A 24,388-nucleotide genomic window follows, 5' to 3' on the forward strand; every position below is an offset into this window, starting at 1 on the left:
TACAGGCTCAGAAATGCAAGCTAAAGACCTGATATTTCCTTTTTTAGGGATCACTCATTTGACCTGTGCTCTCCAATGAATATATTTAACAGTCTAAAGTCTCTTTTAATTAGCCTTTTATGCAGTCTAGTCACAGGGCTGCACACTCCATGGTTAAGTGTGAGAAACACAATATGAAAACACTTTCTAATACAAAAATGTGTCCAGTCAAACACTCTGCTTTTGCTAAGTAGCATATCTAATGGTGATAAATGTTGATAAGCATGGAAATAAATGCAGTAAAGGCAGCCTCCGGATCAAGAGGTTAAAGGCACGTAGGAAGAAAGGAGTAGGCGGACAGGGAAGTACTTACAAAGACTACAAAGACGGACTGGAACCAGCTTAAAGGGACGAGTTAAAACCGTCCGTCCGCTTCGAGGCGCTGAGCAGGTATCGGTTTTGTCCTCCTGGCAGCACATCCATCAATCTTCACACGTTTGACAAGTCACGACGTCTCTCTTTCCCCAGCAAACGCTGAACCGGACAGGGGTTAACGTGCGTGGGCCAAAAGGCAGACGCTGGAGCGATGACAGGAGCGTGCTAGACGGAGGAGAGGGGGAGGAAGAGGAGCTTGGAGGAGGAGGAGTGGAGTACGAGGCCTCCAATGAAGACTATGACACCGATTTGGAGCTGAGAGGTGGGGCTGGTTTTGGATAGAAGAAGAAGAAGACGGGGATAAATAGGATGGGGAGTAGTGACATGACTTGTGGGAAATTTGTAATTTCATCCTGTTGTTTCTGCCTAAATTCTTTTAGTTTATACTATTTAGTCTGAAGTCTATTTCATACCAGGTGCCAACAATACAAAGTATTCTGGTTGTGAGTCTTAATTTGATCTTGACCTCAACGTGCACACACAAGTAAAAGCCCTCCCCTCACCCCATCTGTTAATCATTCCCCCCTTTGCCGTTCCATTTTCTCAATCTCTAAACGAGCTCGGAATAAAATAAAGTACGAACCAGCAACTCCTACACATGCCCGCCCACACATGTGGAGCCCTGTTCTGCATGTTAATGATTTCATCTCAGTCTTTGTGTCGGGCTTCCTTTTCACCAGAAGTGAAAACCATCTGGCGTGAATGAGCTCTCCTGTCAGGGAGAAATCAGACACAGGGGAGTTTTCAATATCGCACTCAAAGGGTCTTCTTCTCGGTGAAAGTGGCATGTTTCTCATTTTCAAGAGGCATTGATAGCGAACAATTCAAGACAGACGCCGGTGCCTTTGTGTATGTTGCAGGTAAAGAGGAGGGATACGATCCGACGGGGAGGACGAGCTACATGAAGGCGTGCAAAAAGTTTCAGGTGGCGCCTGCCTCTTATTTCCTTCAGCACATGAAGCATAGCGAGCTGGACATGATGCATCGTGGTCTGGGGCCTCAGGTAATGTGTTCAAAATTATTATAGAGGAAGGGGGGTAAGATTTGTATTATCAGCCACATCATTATGACCACTGACAGGACCATCTTCTGACAATTCATTGTTCTGCTGGGAAACTTTTGGACCTGGCATTCATTGGTGTGGATGTTACTTAAACATGTAGCACCCACCTAGACCAGACCAGGCACCCCCACCCCATATCAATGACACTCCTTGATGGCAGCAGCCATCCCCAGCAGGATGCAGCCTGACACAGACACACACACACACACAAAAACACTTTAGGAACAACTAAAAAAAAAAAAACATGAAGAACAGCACAAGGTGTTGACCTGGCCTCCAAATTCACTAGATCCCAAACTGATCAAGTATCTGTGGGATGATCCACAGAGGCCCCTCCCCTCAAAGGCCCCCCGCTAACACCACAGGACACCCTCGGAAGGCCCATGTCCATTCTCTGATGTGTCACGACCGTTTTGGAGGCACAAGGGAGACCTGCACAGTATCAGGAAGGTGGTCATAATGTTATGCCTGATCGGTGCATGTGCATATACTGTATCTCAGTGGTACACATTTGTGCCATTCAGCTCTTCAAAGGGAAATCAAACTGATATTAATTTGCTCTCAGAGACTGCTTCTTATATCTAAATTGTAATATTCCTCAGGTAACGTATTTTTATTTTCTAAACGAGAAAGTTATTTTTTCACATGACTGGACATTAAACACAGTTTCCATACGGTCTCTACCTTGTTGACGCTATCACATAACGTAGAATATCGACACATAATCAGTTGGAAGTGAATGCACTCTGCATTTAATCCACGCACCCTGTATGTGTATGTGCAACGATTTGTTTTTCTCAGAAAAAAAGGAACTTGAAATAGTAGTGTTTTAACATTCAACGGCCCCGTAGCCCCACCAGTCAGTGGCAGATAAATAGCTTTTTAATGGTTAATCAATGTAAAATAGCTCCACGGCCGTGCGTCTCTCACCAAGGCACGTGAAGCTCTCTGCAGCACAGTTCGCCATCTTTTACAAGCTGTAAATGAAAGTTGTAAAAATAAATCCAAGCCCTTCTCCAAGGTTTCAGCTCCAGGAACATCATTCAGGCGGATTAAATTGGATTTTTAAGTAAATCTTCACCTGTCAGTCAGGTGTGACTTCCGTGGGTCCTCTGTTTGATGCCTTGCATTTTTCAGATCTTACAGAGATACAGTACATCCCACATGCGTTTAAACACACCACCCTCGGATGGGGCTCTATCTGCTCTCCATTTTTCTTTTTCTTTTTTTCGTAAGATCACGCTAACATAAGGCTTCATGCACTCAACTTTCTCATTAGCCATGCTAGGAACTATAATTTTCACGTACTGTGAGCTTCATTTCTGACCCACGCCTCCACACAGCTCCCTTCTGCTTCATTTGTCTCACACAGGTTTAATATTCCTCTCTCTCTCTCTCTCTCTCTCTTTCAGTCTCTCTCTCTTTCCTGCCCACCTGCATCAGTGCATCTACTTTTTTTTTTTAAACTGGAATACAGACAAGAAAATATGCTGCAGTGAACAAACAGAAGAATTTCATATTGAGTGTGTGTGCGGTGGTGGTGGTGGTGGTGGTGGTGGTGGGATGTTGGTTGTGTATTTGCAGGGCACCAAAGCACTGGCGGTTCCCCTGGTAACCAACACTTCAATACTGCGGCTGAACCTGAGAGATAATTGGATGGAAGGAATGGGCGGAGCTGCCATTGCCGAGATGTTAAAGGAAAATTGTTACATTACAGGTGGTTGTACTTGGCTCTTAAAGCGTGCACGCTCTTATATTCCTCCTGCTGTCAATCTGTCTGACTTTTTTTTCCCCCCAAGCTAAAGAGCAATCCCCACTCCCACTTGTACGACATTCTCACCCCGTTATATTAACAGCTCACGATTTAACATCTGGGGTCCTTGTTTTATATTTGCTAAATGTCATATTGCAAAAGTCATTTGCGCAGTTCGGGAACCTAACAGACTGTCTGTGGAGAAGGACTCCCATGAGTCAAATGGTCTCTTCGGGCTGAGATTATTTTTGTCTTCCTCTGCCACAGTTAAACTTTCTGTGATAATCCAGCCTATGGACTGAGATCAGTAAACTTTATGTCCATTTCAACAAACTACTGGACATAAAGTTGACTAGTACTGCACACTAGGGGGTTGCACAAGTCCAGATTTTTTAAAAGTCGTCTTTTATGTGATAAAAATCAAGTCCACACCGACTTAAACCCAGCAGAAAGTTATGAAATCTATATTCTTGACCTGAATACATATGCTGAGAACAGACAGCTCATGTGCTACATACTGTGAGCTGCAGATATGTATAGCCTGTATAAAAACAGGCAGCACCTCAGCACCATCAATAGCATTTAATAGTACTCCACAGCGTGTTGGTAGATGGGATAGTGTAGCCGGGATTAAAAAATAAAAATATGTATTTCTCTGACGCCTTCTACTGTACTGCAGCTGAAGGTCTAAGAACTTTGACAATGAAATTCACCATCCAACTCAATAAACTGAGTAGTCTACAGTCTACTAGTCTGTACAACCAGCACTGCATTCACCTAAACAACACTTGAATGCTTCGCCAAAGAGTTGTAGTACATCAATAGTAAATCCTATGACGCTATTATGATCAGCTTTTGTCTTTGGACACAGTTTCGATGCAATTATTGAAAGAGAAAACATTTTATTTCCATGAATTTGATATCATCCTCTGTAGCAGATGCTTGTCAGCTACAGTACATACTGTAAGGGCAGGGCAGTGGCAGTAGGTCTGTGTGCACCCATCTGCTTTAAATAATAAGTAGCTAATGGTTGTATAAAATCACATTGCCTCCTGTAACCTATGTAAAATAAAGAACAGTTTGCAGCCGGATTCTCTGTGGCCGAATAAAGCCAGATTACTGATTGGGCGTTACACTTAAATGTCGACAATAACAAGCCTAAAACCAAACTTAAATGAGTCATACTTTGAAAATCATGCCCACTGAAAGGGGTAAACTATTTGCCACCAAGCGCTAAAACTCTTGAGGCTAGCTAAAGAAATAAAATAGCTTTGAAGGAATTAACCAAAAAGTACTGGAAAGAAAGCATGAATGGTAAAACATGTTATGTCAGTAGATTTATCAAAAACATTTTATTCAAAACTACAATTGTTGAACTCATGGTGGCCATGCACGACTGCAAATTTCGGTCTTCTGATGGTGCAAGATGAATAAAGACAATCCTCCAGGGAATGCCGTTGCACCAGTCGACTTAAAACAGGGCTAGATAAAATAGTATAGTGTTAACAAAGTGTGCAGAAAGGTGTACTGAACAGCTTTTCTGGTCACATGTTGTATTTTTGGTCACCTCTCTCCACCTTACCTAACCTTTGATGTTTCAATTTGTGCGTCAATCCCAGACGTGGACCTATCGGACAACAATCTCGGGGATTATGGGGCCCGAGCCGTGGCCGGTATGCTCAAGGAGAACAGCACCCTGGCGAGGCTCAGTCTATCAGGAAATCATTTCACAGACCAATCCGCCGAACACCTCGGCCCGGCACTGATCACCAACACCAAGCTGCAGCACCTCGACCTCAGCTACAACGCTCTGGGAGACCGCGCAGGTAGGAAAAGTAATCAGGTCTCTCTGCGTGTTTCAAAGAATGAAACATGGTCCCATTTCTATTAAAATGATGTTGAAGATTTGTACTGGAGATAAATGTTTTCCATTTATTTTCAATATTCTACCATCATGAGATAATTGACCGATAAACTCTAAAACACATAAAATACATAAAAGTCATTAAGAGAGGTGTAAATGTCTAACACTGCCTGCTACAGTTAGCATTCTGGTTAGTTGACTTCAGATTTTTTAAAGTCAACTGATACGTGATGAAAGTCAAGTCGACACAGACTCGTCCCTGATGACGTCACCAATAAAAACCCAATAGAAAGTAATAAATCTATATTCTTGACCTGAATACATATGCTGAGAACAGACACCTCATGTGCTACGTACTGTGTGTTGCAGATATGTATAGCCTGTATAAAAACAGGCAGCACCTCAGCACCATCAGTAGCATTTCATAGTACTCCACACTGTGTTGTTAGATGGGATAGTGTAGCAGGTATTTCTCTGCAGCTAAAGGTCTAATAACTTTATCAAATAGTTGATGTGCAGCCTCCTTCTCTCTGTTACCACAGGACGTTTGGTGAAGTTGTTAACTGACTGCTGTCCAGAGGATTTGGACCGTTCCTCTGCTAGCATCAGCGTTAGCCTTTTCAGATGCATTGCAGTAGTACTGTAGTAGTAGTATGGACTTCATCTTTAGTGAAGTATTTCCACACACTTGATGAACCGCTGCTAGTTTGCTCCAATGACTCCTCATCTGTCTTCTAGAAGGCGTACGTGTTGTTGTTGTCATGTCACACAAAACACCACAATCTGTTTTTGGCGTACGTTCTGTGCACTGTCATGCGTTAGACCTTTCGGCAATGTTGGGCGTGGCTCCTTTAATAGTTTGAGGGGCAGCCTCATGGGGTTAGTCCTTTATTTTGCTCAAAGCAGTCCTGTCCGTGCACCTTTTAATCTCAGAATCCAGTAATCAAATAATCGTTTCACTTGGCCATAGGTTAGGACCTTTCCATTGTTTCAAAGATTCAAAGCCTACAAAGCTATTCCTTCAGTCATCTCACTGATATGTTTGCCTAAAATAACACTATTTTGCTTCCTTCTTCTTTTGATCACACAAGAACGAACGCCCATTTTAAATCTCCAAGGAGTTGCAGCAAGCAGCTGTGTATCCGAAGCCCTCTTTTCTCTCATATTAAAAGATAATTGAATAAACAATGATGCCCTTTACACTGACCAATTACTGTGAAGTGTGCAGATCCATTTAACATTATGACTATATGTCAGCACTGGTATCTACTAGATTTTTGGAGAGCCATGCTCATGAAAGACTTTGTCATAATAGGAGAGCCTTATCTCCGAGCAGTCGTGGGGCGGCAGGCGGCGGCAGACTGTGGCATTCAAAGGTCAAGAACATTTTACCTTCATTAAAACCTCTCTCAATTATCTTGTGGATGAGCTTTGTGACGGTGAAACAATGGCAGACCAGCACACTAAGCAGCTGATGTAGGTAATTGAAAATAAATCTTCCTGTGGGGGAAAAAAAATAATAAAATACCACCGTGTCTTGATGTGTGCATCTATGGGTCATCCGCACAAATTCACTCCTATATTCTCCACTGCTGAAATACCAAAGGACGTCCTCATCAATTGTGAGTGTGCCCTTCCGTGTTGCAGGTATCTGAGAGAAAGTATAGCAATCAGACACTCATGCTATGGAGTCATTGCTGTTTCACCCAAGCACTCGGTCTTGAGTGACGTCTCCGTGATTATAAACCACCGAGGGTCTTATCCTTGCGAAAAAGTCAGTGAGATGATGATGGCTTCAGTGTTCTTTGGGATTTCTGCTTCTACAAGTCCTCACTCAGGAGTGCTTTCACGCAATGAAACACACAATCACAACATCTCAAAGGTAATCTTCTAGAGATGAGATCCGTTCCTGTCACAGAGTTTCTGCTCTTTTTCCTCCTACAATATCTTCACTATGTTGTCATCTGGACAAGCAAATGTAACTCATATCATTTTCTTGGTTTTTACAGTGAAATAATGTTACTTTTGAATGTGCCGCACTGTCATTTGTTCGGATTTTAGGTCGAACCCTTGGAGACGCTCTGTCGGAGAACACGGGGCTGAGATCACTGAGTCTGGCCTGGAACTGCATTCGTGGGAGAGGAGCCGTGCTGTTGGCCAATGGCCTCGGGGTAATAAACAAACGAGCTCGTTACTTTCAACTCTCTTTGTCAAAGTAGTTCAAACAGTGCTAGTTCAAGAAAATCAGTGGCAAGAAAATCTCTCTGTATTTCACTGCATACCAGAGTTTTAAATGTGTTTTCTGTTGGAGCATTCCCACACAGGTCTGTACGGTCGGTATACGTTTTTATACCAAACAAATATGATTATTGCAAACTGAAGAGGGGAGGAGTGATGATGATGATGATGAGGAGGAAGCAGCCTACGGCAACTTGTAAGGCAAAGCCTATGGCAGGGAAACAAGATTACAGATGTAACCTGGATTCTATGAATTTAACTGTCTCTGGTGTTGAGGAAAAATGAAGAAAAGTTTCTGATGCTCCGGATAAAAAAAAAAGTCTGCATTCATAAGAAGGACTACAGTCTGAGAAAGAAAGACAATGAATATACACAGATCAGGCCACCTTCCTAATATTGTGCAGGTCTCCCTTGTGGTGACTCATCAGAGAATGGACATAAGCCTTCTGAGGGTGTCCTGTGGTGTCTGGCAAGGAGGAGGCTCTGTGGATCATCCCACAGATACTTGATCAGTCTGGGATCTAGTGAAGTTGGTCACCTAGTCCAGGTCAACACCTTGTGCTGTAATAAATGGACTGAGGATTACAAGTCCTGAATGTGGATATTACAAGAAAACTTGAGACGCTGAAGACCTTTCATCCAAGTGTTCGGTTCTGAAGGACTGGTGGGGAGGTTGAGGTTTAAATAAGAACACCTGTGGGTGTTACCCATCAGAAACTTACATGAATTTGGTCTGTTAAGGACGGGATAGTCACCTGTTACAACACCAACTCCTCACCAGTCTTTTAGAGCTGAAGACCTGGATGTAATGTCTTCGAGAAAGTCCAGTTGACCTTGTTTCAGTTTTTTTGGATCCACCGTGACCTGGACAACTGAGAACCTTCACAGACGACACTGTGGATCAGGCTGGTTCTGGTGCATCCTACAGATACTTGATCAGTTTGGGATCTAGTGAATTTGGAGGCCAGGTCAACACCTTGTGCTGTTCCTCATGTTGTTGTTTTTTTTTAGTTGTTCCTAAAGCGTTTTTGTGTGTGTGTCTGTGTCAGGCTGCATCCTGCTGGGGATGGCTGCTGCCATCAAGGAGTGTCATTGCTATGGGGTCGGGGGGTGCCTGGTCTGGTCTAGGTGGGTGCTACATGTCTAAGTAACATCCACACCAATGAATGCCAGGTCCAGAAGTTGGTCAGTGTTATTTACTTCTCCTGTCTCCTGGTCATAATATTGTGGCTGATCAATGTATGTTGCACAAGTACGTGTATTTTATTAGTTTTTTATTATATGAAACCATCAAAAATGAATTATGGACAGTTTTAATATAGCTTGTGTCAGATTGAAACACTTTTGTTGTAAAAACGGATGTTGTGCATAAATCATGTTTAAGTCAAATCTTTCCTCATCATGCAGTAGCCTGACATTTAAATTTGAAGTCTGCAGACCGATGGGATCACATTCTTTCTGACTGCACACCACTACATTTTTTTTTAATCCTTGAGTGACAAGTGAGTTTTTCAGAGTTCACATAACTTCCCCTGGAGCAACACAATGCTTTATACACTTCCCTCACATATGCACTGTTCCTCCCCAGGACCTATAAACAAACTTTGATGGATAAATTCCCCTGTAAGAGTGTGTTTAACTCGAAATAAGACGTCAGCAACAAACCATGAAAAGATGACCGCGAGTATACAAAAAGTCATTTGGACTCGTTTGGGGAAACAACCTAAACTAATTTATTTGAAATGACGACGGCTGAATGTTTTAACAAGCCAAGTGGAACTTTCTCCAAACACGAATTATAAAGTTGGAAGACTGTGCAAACAAGCTCATGAGACTACCGTCTATCCTGACGGTGTTGTTCTGAATGCAGAAACAAAACCTGCCCATTCAGATAATATGGTAATTGCTAATTGAAGAAGACATTTCATAACTTGGCTACCTCTGTGAATGAGCCCCCCTGGTCAGGTATTCATCAAGCGTCCCACAGCAGGAGGAGTCAGGGCAGTTTTCCTTCTCGCATCTTAACGACTAAGCTGGTCAAGTGGATCCTGATAAGTTAACTCCCAAGGCAGGTTTGATTGATTCGGGTCCGCAGAGGCTTATTACTTCGAGATCAACACTGCTCTCTCACTTTAAATGAAGGAACTTCTTTGGTTAACAGTTAATCTTGTTACAGAACTTCTTCCAGTTTGAAATCTCCCATCGTCAGCGACGCCCTCTTTTCTGTTTTTTTTCTAGGGAAACATTTTCCTTCGAACGGTGGACCTGTCGTATAACGGGTTTGGGAAAGAAGGAGCCATCGCTTTAGGACAGGCGCTGAAGGAGAACAACGTTTTGGAGGAGTTGAATGTGAGGTACGAGTTCCTTGTTATCTCGGTATCAGCAGACCGGACAAGTCAACAGGAGCTGAGTTCAACTTTTATTTAGATCATTCTGTTACACCGATCAGGCATAACATTATGACCACCTTGCAAATATTGTGTAGGTCTCCCTTGTGGTGACTCATCAGAGAATGGACATGGGCATTCTGAGGGTGTCCTGTGGTGTCTAGCAAGAAGATGTTGGGGGGGGGCCTGGTCTGGTCTAGGTGGGTGCTACATGTCTAAGTAACATCCACACCAATGAATGCCAGGTCCAAAGGTTTCCCAGCAGAACACTGTATAGTCACAAGATGGTTCAATGTTATTGACTTCACCCGTCGGTGGTTTTAATGTTGTGGCTGATCGGCGTATAATTCATGAACTGAAAGTGACACACATTTTGACTTCTGCTTATTTCAATATTTGCTACTGATAAATAATTGCCATTGGAGTTCCATCCACCTCCTGTTTAACTGAGTAAAATAACAATAATAAAAAAGCTTGCTTCACAAATTTCCAAACATTTTTGCTCCACGGCTGAGTAATGCCATTTAAAAACTCACACTTTGAGATTGCTTCCCTCACACTCCGCCACTCTTTTTCCTTTGCTTTCTGCATTTGTTTCTCGCCACAGCAACAACCGAATACCCCCTGAAGGAGCCACCCGCCTCGCCACGGGCCTCAAAGTAAACAAGACAATCAAATCCCTGAATGTAAGCTGTTGAAAAGAGATTGGTTCGAGCTTCACGAGCAATGGGGGGCATCGGTGGATAAAATGGGATAAATAAATGGATCACTGTACTTTGTTTTAATGTTAATGCCCCAGATGAGTTGGCAGGGGGGCTCGTCTCAGCTGACTGAAAGAACTAAAATTTATGGAGTTACGGAGAAGACGCTAAACTGAGTGAAAGTGTTTGGTATTCATTACACAGGGCTGAAATGTTTTGTTGCATAAGCAGAGAAATCCGTGCAGTTTAAGACTTTGTGACACCAACTTACCGATGCTCTGATCTGAGAATTTTTCATCATTATTATCTGGACCTCGCAATTCCAATTATCCAACCTCACAATTTAAATGAAACCACTTCAAGACATCGATAGCACAGATAGGCCGGCAGAAGAAGCAAGAGTGCACAGACAAAAGACACAGATGCTTGTTAAATACCGGCCTTTTATTAAATAAATTGTAAGATGTTCAAAGCTTGCATCCGCTTTAATGGGAGCTGACAATTACAGATGTAATGGTGCAGTTGACTTTATACTGACGATTCAAACTGAAGTTCAAGCCAAACAAATAAAAAAAAAGCAGAGAAATGAGACGTTAAAGCCACCCTCATGTTTGCACAGTACATATGAAGTTACCTCGGCTTAGCATTAAATCCTGGATCAGAGCTTCATACAACAAATTGGATTTAGCATGTTAATTGGGGAGCTTTGGAAATGCCGTCAGGTGGATTATAATACCACCTTGACAGAGTCACGCTAAGCCCATCGAGGGGCTTCATAGGGGATGCACCGATTTTTAAGATCTCATTCTGCTGAACTATTCTTTTAAACTTGCCTATACTGAAATTAAGGGTTATTCCGAGGAGCAATTTGATCCAGACTTCACCACCTGCATAACCAGAATCTAATAACCATATTGCAAAGTTCTTGCTGGTAACCTGTGTCTCCGTACAGATTGGCAGGAATCCCATCCAGACCGCTGGATGCTACGGAATCCTTAAGTCTATCCAGGAAAACCCGGATTCAGCCATGGAGGCTTTAGACTTTTCAGTAAGTCACACGTTTCACCTCCATCACATTTCCCCGGGAGTGTTTTCCTCGCTGAAGGCAGCGAACTTATTCACTCTCCCCTCTGTGTGTGTGTCTCTTTTTTCTTCAAGGACATTACAGTGAACCAGGATTTTGAAGACTTGTATACAGCCGTGAAAGAAACGCTCCCCGTGCTTCGAGTAAATCACGGGGGCCGAATTGGCACATTCAGGAAAGCAAAAGCTTGAGGAGTGTTACTGTAATTGCTGTACTTTTATGCCGGCAAAGATGGAAGAAGACTCGTCAAAGCCCCATGGACGTTTTCACGGAGAGATGAACCGGAGGATGCCTGCAAAAATATCATCTTTTAAAGAGATGTTGTTTTCCTTTTTTTTTTTTTTTTTAAAGAGCCACGTGCGCAGATCCTCCTGAATAAAATGAACTCGGAATAAATAAAACTTGTTAAATACCCAATCAATTGGAAGTAAAGCTCATTCAGAGGCTGCTCATTTTTCCGACAGTATGCCGAGTTCGAAATATTGTTTTGATAAAGTCACTGAAAAAAGGGCACACAATGCAGGTATTGAGGACGATCCTTTTTAGATATGATCTGATTTGATGTTATATAATGTCAGTGGGTAGAGTGATGGAGAGGATCAGAGAGCGCTGCATTGTGTATGAAAAGAAGTGAAAGTGGGTTGTACAAAAGGGATTTAAGTACTGCATGACTAGTTAGAAAAACCGGCTTTGAAAGAAAGGTCCACTATTAGATAAGAGACCTGTTTACTGACGCAGGGTAACTCAAACTGTGTTACATATCCATTGACATAATGCATTCCCTAACCCTCTCAACCATAAGCTGATATTTACTGATAACGTTTGAATTTACAATAATGGATGGCATAGCAACTGGAAAGACATTTCATTACAGTAGATGCTTATCTAATGCTGCTATAACTAGATATAAGGAGGTAATTCCTTTATTATTCAGTCCAGTTCCATGTGCAAATATTATTCAGATTCAATTCAGATTCAGAAAAGGTAGTTTATTTGTCCCCGGCGGGCAATTTAAGGCACGTGTGTGCAGCATGACGTGCAAGACCGAGATACTTTTAAGACACTATGCCACAAATGTTTGAAACTTTCCAAATAGTCCGTGGATGATGGACAACATGACCGTGAGAGTAAATTGAATAAAGTGCAAAGGTAAACAGGAATTACTGGTATTATATATTTAAATGTTACTGCAGAGGTAATAAATAACAATAAATATCAACAGGAGGCAGTTGCAGGAAAAAAAAGAAGGAGCCTGGGAGAAAAAAAATTATTAAAAACTGCACTGTGGAGGACTGTCTGTTGTTAGAACATGGCCGAACCAATAAGCAGGTTTATCTCATAATCAGAATCCTTTATGAATCCTTCAAGGAAATTGTTTTGTTGCTGTTGGTCCCATGAAGTGACAGTTGCAAGGTGACAGAGTATAATATAAAAAAATATATGAAAAGTAAAAATAAGATGTAAGATGCATAAAAGAACAAATATTTCACAAGTAGTCACAACATAACAGAGGTATAATGGTTACAAATAAATTATAAAAGAGTCTGAAGTGTTAAGAGTGACCAGCGCTCAGCGGGAGGAGTTATAAAGTTTGATGGCCACAGGCAGGAATGAGCTCCTGTGGCGTTCTGTGGTACATTTAGGAAGGATGAGTCTGTTACTAAATGTTCTCCTTAGACTGGACAGTGTGTTGTGGAGTAGTGATGTGTCATGCGCAAACGAGCCGCCTCTAAGAGCCGATGCTTGGTAGTGAATCAGAAGAGCCGATTCCCACCGCGTTTTTTTCCCCCTTTTGCTCATTCGTCTCTGCTCGTGTCAGGGCGGGGTAGAACTTTGTTTTGATGGGCACGCCGTGTGGCCAATCACATGTGACGGCGAGGATGATACCATAATGTGAAAGCAAAGAGGCGGACAGACCCTGCTGCTGACTGAGTTACAGCAGACAGCGGTGAGGAAGTAGAGGCACACGTATTTCTGCATGACACCTGTAAACGAAGCAGCATCTGGCTGAAATTTAAAGTAATTGGGGAAGCACTGCAAAATGAAAATAATAGTAGGAGCAGGTTCGACCACAAACATGCACAAGCGCATTTATACCATTTGTTTTCTGAGTTTGGTTCTGTTTTTGCTTGTGTGGATTGGATTGCAGTGTTTTGTTCATTTGTTTGCATGATTAAAGTTTTATTAAAATATTAAACAAAAGTAAGAATGCACAAAATGAGGATACTATTATTTGGATTCTCATAAAAACACTGAATGCAAAAGGGCCTATCAACACACAAACCGTATGTATTTGTTGTGTTGGGCTAAAATATAAACAATACTAAATAAAGAGCCATTCCTGAGCCGAAAGAGTCGACCCTTCTTTGGGAGCCGTGGCAAAAGAGTCGGCTCTCAGAAACGAGCCCAGCTGCCCATCACTATTGTGAAGTGGATGTTGTCCAGGATGGATCCTCCTCTCTGACACACTATTCAAGGTATTATCACAAAACAGCCATCATTAAAAACAGTGATAATTACGTACTGACTCATGACATGTTAGTTCCAGTAAAAGGCATTCAACTATCAGCTAATGTGTTTTAAAATGCGCCAAGATTGATGACAGTCGCAATCGACTCATCGGGTCTGATCGACTACGCGCATTGATCACTGCGCCCTGCGTCACTCTCCAGCCGTGTTTTTTAAATCCAGCTCCTAGCCTGATTAACACATGGCCAGCCGTCAAAGCTCACGCCACAGACTGGGAGGTAAACATTAACCAGCAGAGCCAGTTTACGTGTCAACGAAAGTTTTAACTTTGCACAGAAACATGGCGGCGGCTGGTTGGACTAAAGGACTGTACAGGTCCTCTGTCCGTCTGCAACAAGCCACCAGGTAAAAGAAGCTTTTATTTATTTAATTAATTAAACTGTTTTTGAATTGCACGTTTATTACTAGTTGACAGTTTTATCTCTCCATATGTTTTTATTTAACCCTTAAACTAAAACATAAGGCAGCTGACTCATCTGTTAACCACAATTTTACTGTTTTTAATTTTTCTTTTCTTTTTTTATTGCAGCAGTGTTTTATTTTTTGTAAATCATATTTTTTTGTTTTACTGACTAAATGCTTGTGTTTTAGCTACAATATGTTCACATATACATTTTTTTGGGGGGGAGGGGGGGGGGCACACACTCACACACACACATTATGAAGAAAAACACCAGGCACTTTTCCTGCTGCCTGCCTTAATCATTGGCAGGACCTTTGACCTTTGCCCTGTTAAGGTACTATAACGGCGGCGCCACTATCAGCCTCCAGTTCAGAATGTATTTTTTTAATCAGTGACTAGCTGTAATGTTATAAAAACCCACTTTATTTATTAATTAATTCATTTATTTTTGGCTATTTGTGTACTTTATTTTGAAGCGGGTGCCGTGGGAAATTTATTTTTAATTATAGCGAACAATTGAAGCCACTGGCCCATGAGGTTATTATAAAAAGAGATGTTTCACTGACCTTGAAAGTTATTTTTCTTCATATTTTTATTTTATTTTTTTATATATAAAGCCTCAGAAAGCAAATTAACACTTGGCTTTGTTAATAAATTTAAGCAACACATGCACACCATAGCTGCCTAATCCGTGAGCGGGGATACATCAGCTGCATTAAATACAATCCAGACGTGGAGCTTAAAGTGACATTGAATGAATAAGCTTTTTAAAGAAAAAGAATTAAATATATAAGTTTAGCTACGGAAGTCCTTGAGTTTGATGTCAGAGTGTTGACCAGAGTTTGTGTTTAAGTCTATTGTTAGTGATAGTTTATTCATATTCTCAAAAGGCTATATGTAAATTATATAAAACACCATTTTTTTGATTGATTTCTATATATTTTTTTTTTTTTATGACAGCTGGGATTCCCCCTGTCTGCTTGAAAGCCCCTATTATATTCATTGCTAGTTTATTTCATCCGTGACTGATTCCTTAAAATGACAGTCAAGCCGTTCTCCTCCGCTGTTTGACTTTGAGACGCACATACTGATGTTCAAATACCAACTGGAGCCTCTTAGATTTAAAACCGCGAGTGATCTTCCCCTTTTATTCACTCGAGAGTGGGTGAGAAGAAGTTTTTCCTTTTTTCTTTTTTTTTTTTGCAGTGAGGAAACAAGCTGCAGCGTTCAACCCACTCACTTATACACTGTGCATATTTTTCATATCAAAGGATATTAGCCTTGACTGTCTTTTAGCCCGTGTGTCATGCACATCTCCAAGTTCCTTTTTAACTTTGCCTTTTTTTTTTTTTTTTTTTAAGAACACAGACAACTTCCGTGGTTTATGTTTCTGCTTTGAGCCTTTCAGGAACTTTCTTTCATCTTGTTGCTGTGTAGGAGGTTTTCAGAGAGCGGCGACAAAGGCTGGTTCCGGTCCCTGTTTGTGCACAAAGTCGACGCCAGGAAAGATGCTCACTCCAACCTGCTGTCAAAGAAAGAGACCAGCAACCTGTATAAGATTCAGTGTGAGGCCTGCAGCCTTTTATTTTTTAATTCTTTATTTATTTCGCTGTACAAGCAAAGGGTTATTTTGAGTGCAGTTGCAAGGCTAGAGATAAGTAAATGTGATCCACTTACGTTGTATTGTAATGAAAAGGATTCTGTTTTGCGTCTCAACAGCCCGGCATCCATTTGTCTCAGCGGAAAACGGCTAAATAAATCACTATAAATTAAATTCGGTCCACGCTGGCCTTAGTGACCTCAGAGAAAACACACACACACACACACATAGGACTCAACTGAGTTATTTGTCATTATGCATGCACAACATACAGGTTAACTGTTCCACAGTCATACATACGGCCTACATACATCAAACCTGCAAAGGTTTGTAACCTTTTACAACAATTTATCTGTTTTTTCTTTTGAGTCCGTCGGGACAACTGTGTCTGTCCCTTGAAGAGAAACCTATGTCTCTCCCCGGGCTTTGATCTTTTTGCGCGGCGTACATCACAGCATGTAGGGATTTCAATTTGAACACTCTATCAGCCGCAGCCTATAACCTATTGCGGACTAAATCAGTTTTGTATATAAAGCCTTTGCTGAATCGAGGTGTGAAATTACTTTGTTGAAGAATTTGATCGTTGCTTGTATTTTTTATTCTTTATTTTATTTTTTTTAAAACCCCCAACCGTTTCTGAAAAGTCTGCTTCTCACTTCTTCTTTTTTTTCTTAAAGTTCACAACGTCAAACCAGAGTGCCTGGAAGCGTACAACAGTCTAGAGTGAGTGTGTTCGCTGCTTGAAAACTTTCCCTTTGTCCGGTCCTTTGTTTAATCCTTCACTTTTAAAAACCTGATTAGTGTCTTTCCATATACTGCTGGACAGATACAGATAGATAGACTTTGAGCCGAGGACCAGGTAATTAGATTTCCTTAATGATACGAGGTTTGTGTTTCCACCATAATGGTATTCTATCAGGAGATTAATTGAGCATACAGCTCAGGTAAAGGCAATAACCTGTTGTTAGTATGAGACCAAATTGAATGGATTTTTATAATGGACTTTTATTTAGATTTTTATGCTCCTTGAGTGCCCTCTGGTTGACTATTGCGGTGAAGTAATATGAAGTAATATCAATTCAATATAATATATGAAGTACACAACTTCACAGAATCTTTTCCCTGATTTCTATTTATCTTTCCGCCCGCGTAAGAGCTGAAGTGCAAAACCGGCTCCATCGGGACCAGGACTATCCGTGTGAGGTGGTGGGGAGCTGGAATACCTGGTATGGAGATCAGGATCAAGCCGGTAAGCAGCACGGTGAAAGAAAACATGACACAAGGCAGTTTATTTTTAGCACATCAGAACTTACTGCATGCCTCACCACTGACACTTTTTCCTTCTACACATGATAAGTGTATAACATATACGTAAAGAACATTCATTGACAACAACAACAAAGATGATTCTTGATGAGTCTGGATCTCGTGGTTACGTGGGTGACATCCCTCCTGATGCAGTGCTGCAGTGACACCTGCTGTTGTTTGTTCTGCAGTGCATCTGTGGCGATACAGAGGAGGCTACCCAGCTCTGACCGACTGCCTGCACAGGTTGAAAACCAACCAGGTAATGCTATGGGTAGATTTCTAGTCCTGTCTTTTGTTAGAGTTAAAAACCCTTACGCTTGGTTCATTTTCTTTTTAAGTGGAGAGAAATAAATGCGACCCCCTGCAGCCGAAATGTGCTTTCATTACGTACGAACAGCCCATCTGCTTGTCTGAGCGAGTGTGATCCCTTTCTTAGGAGTATTTGGAGTTTCGAAAAGAGAGGGCAAAGATGTTGATCTCAAGGCGGAACCAGCTTCTTCTGGAGTTCAGTTTCTGGAATGAACCGCAACCGAGGCAAGGACCAAACATCTACGAACTGCGCACCTATCACCTCAAGGTAGATTACACGTATGAAAATACGGCATGATTTACATGTGTTTGCACGTCAGACAGTGTAAAAATATTGGGTAGGTCTCCCTTGTTGTGACTCACCAGAGAATGGGCCTTCTGAGGGTGTCCTGTGGTGTCTGGCAACATGATGTTGTTAGTGGGGGTCCTTTGAGGGGAGGGGCCTCTGTGGATCAGTTTGAGATCTAGTGAAATTGGAGGCCAGGTCAACACCTTGTGCTGTTCTTCATGTTTTTTTTTTTAGTTGTTCCTAAAGTGTTTTTGTGTGTGTGTCTGTGTCAGGCTGCATCCTGCTGGGGATGGCTGCTGCCATCAAGGAGTGTCAGTGCTATGGGGTGGGGGTGCCTGGTCTGGTCTAGGTGGGTGCTACATGTCTAAGTAACATCCACACCAATGAATGCCAGGTCCAGAAGTTTCCCAGCAGAACACTGAATTGTCACATGATGGTCACTGTTATTTACTTCTCCTGTCAGTGGTTACACAACTCTCACCTTTCATGAGCAGCAGGGTGTATTGTATCTCTGAGATCAGAGACTGACAGGATTCACTGTGCTACATTTATAGTTAACCAGACATTTCAGTGCACATTAGACCCAAGACGTTGGCTGTTGTGTTTGGCATAACTCTGCTATTTTTGGCCTACTCTACTATGTTGCCCCACTAAGACTCCCGTGTGTAATTTGCACTTCCTTATTTATATCTGACTCACCGAATTGAGGTGTTATTTGTTCCCAAATGAAGTAAAATATAGCCAGTCATATCTCCAGTTCTTCTCGCAAGTGAGCTCGTGTCCCAAATAGAGTTCCCTGGGGTGTTTAATGTGCACCGATCAGCCACAACATTAAAACCACTGACAGGAGAAGTGAATAACGTTGAACCATCTTGTGACAGTTCAGTGTTCTGCTGGGAAACTTCTGGACCTGGCATTCATTGGTGTGGATGTTACTTAGACATGTAGCACCCACCTAGACCAGACCAGGCACCCCCACCCCATAGCAATGACACTCCTTGATGGCAGCAGCCATCCCCAGCAGGATGCAGCCTGACACAGACACACACACAAAAACGCTTTAGAAACAACTCAAAAAAAACATGAAGAACAGCACAAGGTGTTGACCTGGCCTCCAAATTCACTAGATCCCAAACTGATCAAGTATCTGTGGGATGATCCACTGAGGCCTGGGCCCTCAACCCCAAGGCCCCCGACAAGTCACAACTGTTTTGGAGGCACAATGGAGAGCTACACAATATTAAGAAGGTGCTCGTAATGATATGCCTGATGGTGCTTTAACTGTTTAGGTTTAAGATAACTGCCCGTATGAAGTTATGATGTAGCTGTGTTGTGTTGTATTTTAACCAATGTTAATGTTCCACCTGTGTTTCAGCCAGGAACCATGATTGAATGGGGCAACCACTGGTATGACAAGCTTCATCTGCTCAAATATAGATCACATCAGTTTGCTGAACTTTAAAAACATTTTGTGTACCAGTGATGATTGTATTCCTGATTAATACAACATCTCTTTGCAACAGGGCAAGGGCAATCAAATACAGGCAGGAAAACAACGAGGCAGTAGGCGGCTTCTTCTCACAGATTGGTGACCTGTATGTCGTTCATCACTTGTGGGGTGAGTAAATGAATATGTACTGTGCCTCGGTACAAGATGCGGTTTGGGAAATTTGGGAAGACGGCAAGAGTAAACTTCATCTGGAGTGTATTTGCCAGATGCGGATATTCAACCCTTTAAACCTGGGCCTGAACGGGGAAATGTGATGAGTGATTTTTGTGCGGCTGACTTAATCTGATAATGTATTGCACTGTGTTCGCTTTGTTGTGAAATCATCAACACATGTCAGTGTGACAGTTCCAAAGCTATGACTGAATTACGACCATGTTTAACCGGCTAGGCAGCTCTTTGAGTCATGAGCTGCTCCTTTTTTTTTTCTGCACAATTTGCTTCTTCCATCATTTAGATGGCGGCTGACTTTTGTTTCCTCATTTCATAGACGTTTGTCCCACCATTGTGCTGGTTTCTCTTGATTGTTAACAAAGATCCCTGAGAGTCCAGTCACATGCTCCTCAGTCTAACACATACTTTGCCATTTTCTAGTTTTCTTGTGTGCGCCTGCTTTTTTTAAGAATGAAACCAACTGTTCATTTGGTAAAATCAACTGTTTTTGTTATCTGTTTGATAGATATGAGCTTTTTTGACCCTCGTTATTTTGTAACTTCTCATATTGATCAGCCTGGAAGCCAGACCAACCTCTCCATCAACAGTTTTTTTGTGGCGGCAATGTGGTCTAAAACCCTTCCAGGGCTCCAGTTACTTTCAGAAGAATGTTCTTCTCTATATCGGTTGAAACAAGGCCCATTATGACATGGGGTGTTACCAGACTCACAGTCTCAACACTGAACAACCATGGTGAGACGGCAGAGTGGCAAGGACAAAGACACTGCTCTCCAAAAAGAACTCTGCAGTTTGATAAACATCACGTGGACAAGCCAGAAGACTATTGGGACAATGTTTATTGGATGGATGAGACCAAAGTAGAATAGTTTGGTTTAAATGAGAGGCGTCATGTTTGAAGATTAAACAACACTGCATTCCAGCATCAGAACCTCATCCCTCCAAGAAACATGGGAGTGGTGATGTCCTTGTTTGGGACTGTTTTGCAGCATCTGATTCCAGGACGGCTTGTCATCACTGATGGACCAGTGAATTCTGAATTATATCAGCGAGCTCTAAAAGAAAATGTCAGGACATCTGTCCACGAGCTGAATGTGAAGAGAAACTGGGTCATGCAGCAAGACAATGAGAACCAAGAACACAAAAGAACGGTTAAAGAAGAACAAGATGAATGTTTAGGAACGTCGAAGTCAAAGTCCTGACCTTAATCCAATAGAAATGTTGTGGAAGGACCTGAAGCAAGCAGTTGATGTGAGGAAACCCACCAACATCTCAGAACTGAAGTGGTTCTGTTCTGAGGAATGGGCTAAAATTCCTCCAAGCTGCTGTAGACCACTGATCAGCTACCGGAAACGTTTAGTTGCTGTTATTGCCGGAGGTCACAGCAGATACTGAAAACAAGGGTTCACTTACTTTTGCAACTCACAGATATGAACGGATTATTAATTTTCTTTGTTAAATGAATATAAAAGTATAATATTTCATTTGTTTGGGTTCTCTTTGTCTACCTTCAGGACTTCCACCAGTGTGTTTTGAGACATTTTTATGCAGAAATGTAGAAAATTCTGAAGGGTGGAAAAAAAACTTTTCACCCGCACTGTGTATGTAAATTCATCCACCTACAATGTCTTACGCTGTACATGACTGGTTGTTGTTGTTGTTGTTGTTTTTATAGCTTATGAAAATCTCACGTCCCGGGAGGAGACAAGAAACTCAGCCTGGATGAAGGAGGGATGGGATGTGAATGTGTATTATACAGGTAACTATATTATATAATATAATAATTTCTTGTTTGTGTCTACTTCTACCAAAGTGTTTACAGTATAAATTACAGCATTCACGTTGGCCTGACATTTTTAACAGTAATTATAGTAAAACGGTCTCTGTGGTGGTTCTGAAATCTCTTCTACTCTAATTCCCACTTGTCAAAAGGCAATGACAGGTGTATTTACATAGAAGATTTATTTCCCTGTTTTTATTTGTGAAGCATATTAACCAACATGAGACCCCAGGGACGGAACAGTTCAGGCCCCATTTACATTTTGTAGGGAACAGAACCCGCAGGTGGAACCATTTTGAGACGTTTTGTGGCAGCAGGTAAAGAAATATTAGAGAGAAGGTTCTTGACTGAAAAGTAAAAAGTGTTGCAGTGCTGCCTTTCTAAAAGCGAAGTAACGTTGGAGGACTGGAAGCTTAAATGGATTTAACTTTATTTTATACTGTATGTATGGACTTCTGTCATGAAATAAAACAGACATCCTGCTTTACATTTGGAGATGTGCACTGATCAGGCATAACATTATGACCACTGACGGGAGAAGTGAATAACATTGACCATCTTGTGACAATTCAGTGTTCTGCTGGGAACCTTTTGGACCTGGCATTCATTGGTGTGGATGTTACTTAGACATGTAGCACCCACCTAGACCAGACCAGGCACCCCCCCCCCCCCCCACCCCTAAGGCATGTGTGTGACTGACACAGGCACACACAAAAACACTTTAGGAACAACTAAAAAAAACAAACACATGAAGAACAGCACAAGGTGTTGACCTGGCCTCTGAATTCACTAGATCCCAAACTGATCAAGTATCTGTGGGATGATCCACAGAGGCCCCTCCCCTCAAAGCCCCCCCCACTAACAACATTGTGTTGCCAGACACCACAGGACACCCTCAGAAGGCCCATGTCCATTCTCTGATGAGTCACCACAAGGGAGACCTGCACAATATTAGGAAGGTGGTCATAATGTTATGCCTGATTGGTGTGATTTTACTCAAAAAAGATGAGTATGTAACATGTTTCTCTCTGTCTGTTCTCAGTTCCTTTGATCAGAAGTATGGAGTCTAGAATAATGATTCCCACCAAGACTTCACCATTACAGTGACAACGTGACTGAAACTGCAAACGACTTATTGTCCTCAACCCGCTGATCTGTTCGGTCTAACTGATTGCAGCTGTCTTTAGTCTGCTGGGTGATCTGCGTTACTTTAAAGTATCAGTAACAGTCACGAATGCAGTGTTCAGAAGCATTTATCCATGGAGGTTTAGGTCAAGCATGCGGGGACAAAAGAATGACAAAGTGACCCAGCGTGCTGTAGATTACCATCATGATTGAAAAGAGTGAGGTGTGGTGCATTACCTGCTTTTTATTTTTTATCAGGAATTACTGTAATGGCTTGTTTTCATCCCAGAGTGAAAGAATTAGACTCCACCCTGATTTTTATGATTGCACTTTTATGACTGTATATGAATCATCGATCACGGATGAGATCTCACCAAAGATTCCCGACAGTGACAGTGATTAAAAATAAAAGCCTACCTCATTCTTTGTACTCCACAAACATGCCTTAGCATTCAATGATTTAAAATTTACAGTAAGATGTAAAGTGCCTACCGGGAGAAAATGTGTAACTTCTGGTGTGAAGTGGTCAGTATTTTCAAAATAAAAGTTGACTAACGGGAGTGTTTGGTTATTGCAATGTGTAAGAAGCTGCAGTGAGTTGCAGACAATTATGACCATTGTCCATTTGATGGTTTAGTGATTGTGCAGGGGTATATCTTTTAAATCATATAAATGAAAAACATGCCATCTTAATCAACAACGATGAATTTTATTTATTGTGTCTGTCATGCATGGTATAATAAAAAAAATATGTAGGCACTCTTTATTTGTCCTACATTGTCACCTATAAGTTGAGTACTAAAAACATATGACAAGATATTAGAACAAAGCTGGCCTTAATGTCTCCAGTCCAAGTACCAGCATCGCAAACAATATTTTCATTACGCACCTGACGGCAGTGCTGTGTTGCAACAGGAAAGGGAATTTCCCACAGGTTTGCCACATTGCTTAATTAACATTGCCACTGGTTTTCTATACGTGGAAACTACTCTTCCAGAAATGGAATACTAACCTGAGCAAAAATGTCTCATTTAACCAAGTTAAACAGAATAAATTGTTCTGAAGAAATTTCGAGGTTGGATCAGGAGGGATGGTGTAAACCTTAATTACAGTTTGGTGTCCACAGGTAGAGTAAACAAGATGTTACGTGACCAGGTTTTGGGAGGAACCAGAATGTGGCTGCGACAAAGCAATAAGTTGTTCAAACAAGTGTTTGCAAAGAAAAAAAAAAAGTAAAACACAGAAATATGTGTCTCTCAAACACGTATTTCACATCAGATCATTTTATTAGCTGACCGTGTCACAGTTTGTTTCATATCTAATCAGAATGACTTCAGTCAGGCTGAGTAAATACTGTCCATGTACACCTATCAGGCACAACATTATGACCACCTTCCTAATATTGTGTAGGTCTCCCTTGTGGTGACTCATCAGAGAATGGACATGGGCCTTCTGAGGGTGTCCTGTGGTGTCTGGCATCAGAATGCTGTTAGTGTGAGGGTCTTTGAGGGGAGGGGCCTCTGTGGATCATCCCACAGATACTTGATCAGTTTGGGATCTAGTGAATTTGGAGGCCAAATGAGTTGTTCCTAAGAGTGCTGCCATCAAGGAGCGTCATTGCTATGGGGTGGGGGTGCCTGGTCTGGTCTAGGTGGGTGCTACATGTCTAAGTAACATCCACACCAATGAATGCCAGGTCCAAAGGTTTCCCAGCAAACCACTGAACTGTCACAAGATGAAGATGGTCGATGTTATTCGCTTCACCTGTCAGTGGTTTTAATGTTATGGCTGAGCGGTGTATATGTAACTTTAGTCCTGTAACTGGTTCTTCTGGTTCTTCAAAACAAACTTAAAATTTATTTA

At 41.8% G+C, this 24,388-nt stretch overlaps 2 protein-coding genes across 2 annotated transcripts; both read left to right on the forward strand.

Moving 5' to 3' along the window:
* Positions 1–1,300: 1,300 nt before the first annotated feature.
* lrrc74b (leucine rich repeat containing 74B) lies at positions 1,301–11,695 on the forward strand (the record flags this gene model as incomplete). The annotated part of the gene is made up of 8 exons (XM_084550834.1): positions 1,301–1,417; positions 3,062–3,194; positions 4,850–5,056; positions 7,156–7,265; positions 9,571–9,686; positions 10,327–10,405; positions 11,373–11,468; positions 11,579–11,695. Exons 1-8 carry the CDS (start codon positions 1,316–1,318, stop codon positions 11,693–11,695), a joined length of 960 nt encoding a protein of 319 aa, XP_084406960.1. The 5' UTR covers positions 1,301–1,315.
* Positions 11,696–14,297: 2,602 nt separating this feature from the next.
* Positions 14,298–23,147, forward strand: nipsnap1 (nipsnap homolog 1 (C. elegans)). The gene is made up of 10 exons (XM_084550949.1): positions 14,298–14,378; positions 15,874–16,001; positions 16,714–16,759; positions 17,191–17,285; positions 17,533–17,603; positions 17,781–17,921; positions 19,318–19,349; positions 19,466–19,560; positions 21,296–21,379; positions 22,443–23,147. The coding sequence occupies exons 1-10, from the start codon at positions 14,314–14,316 to the stop codon at positions 22,505–22,507; spliced, it is 822 nt and encodes a 273-aa protein (XP_084407075.1). The 5' UTR covers positions 14,298–14,313; the 3' UTR covers positions 22,508–23,147.
* Positions 23,148–24,388: the final 1,241 nt, after the last annotated feature.

The sequence above is a fragment of the Chelon labrosus genome (assembly GCF_963514085.1).
Source record: "Chelon labrosus genome assembly, chromosome: 9".
NCBI lineage: Eukaryota > Metazoa > Chordata > Actinopteri > Mugiliformes > Mugilidae > Chelon > Chelon labrosus.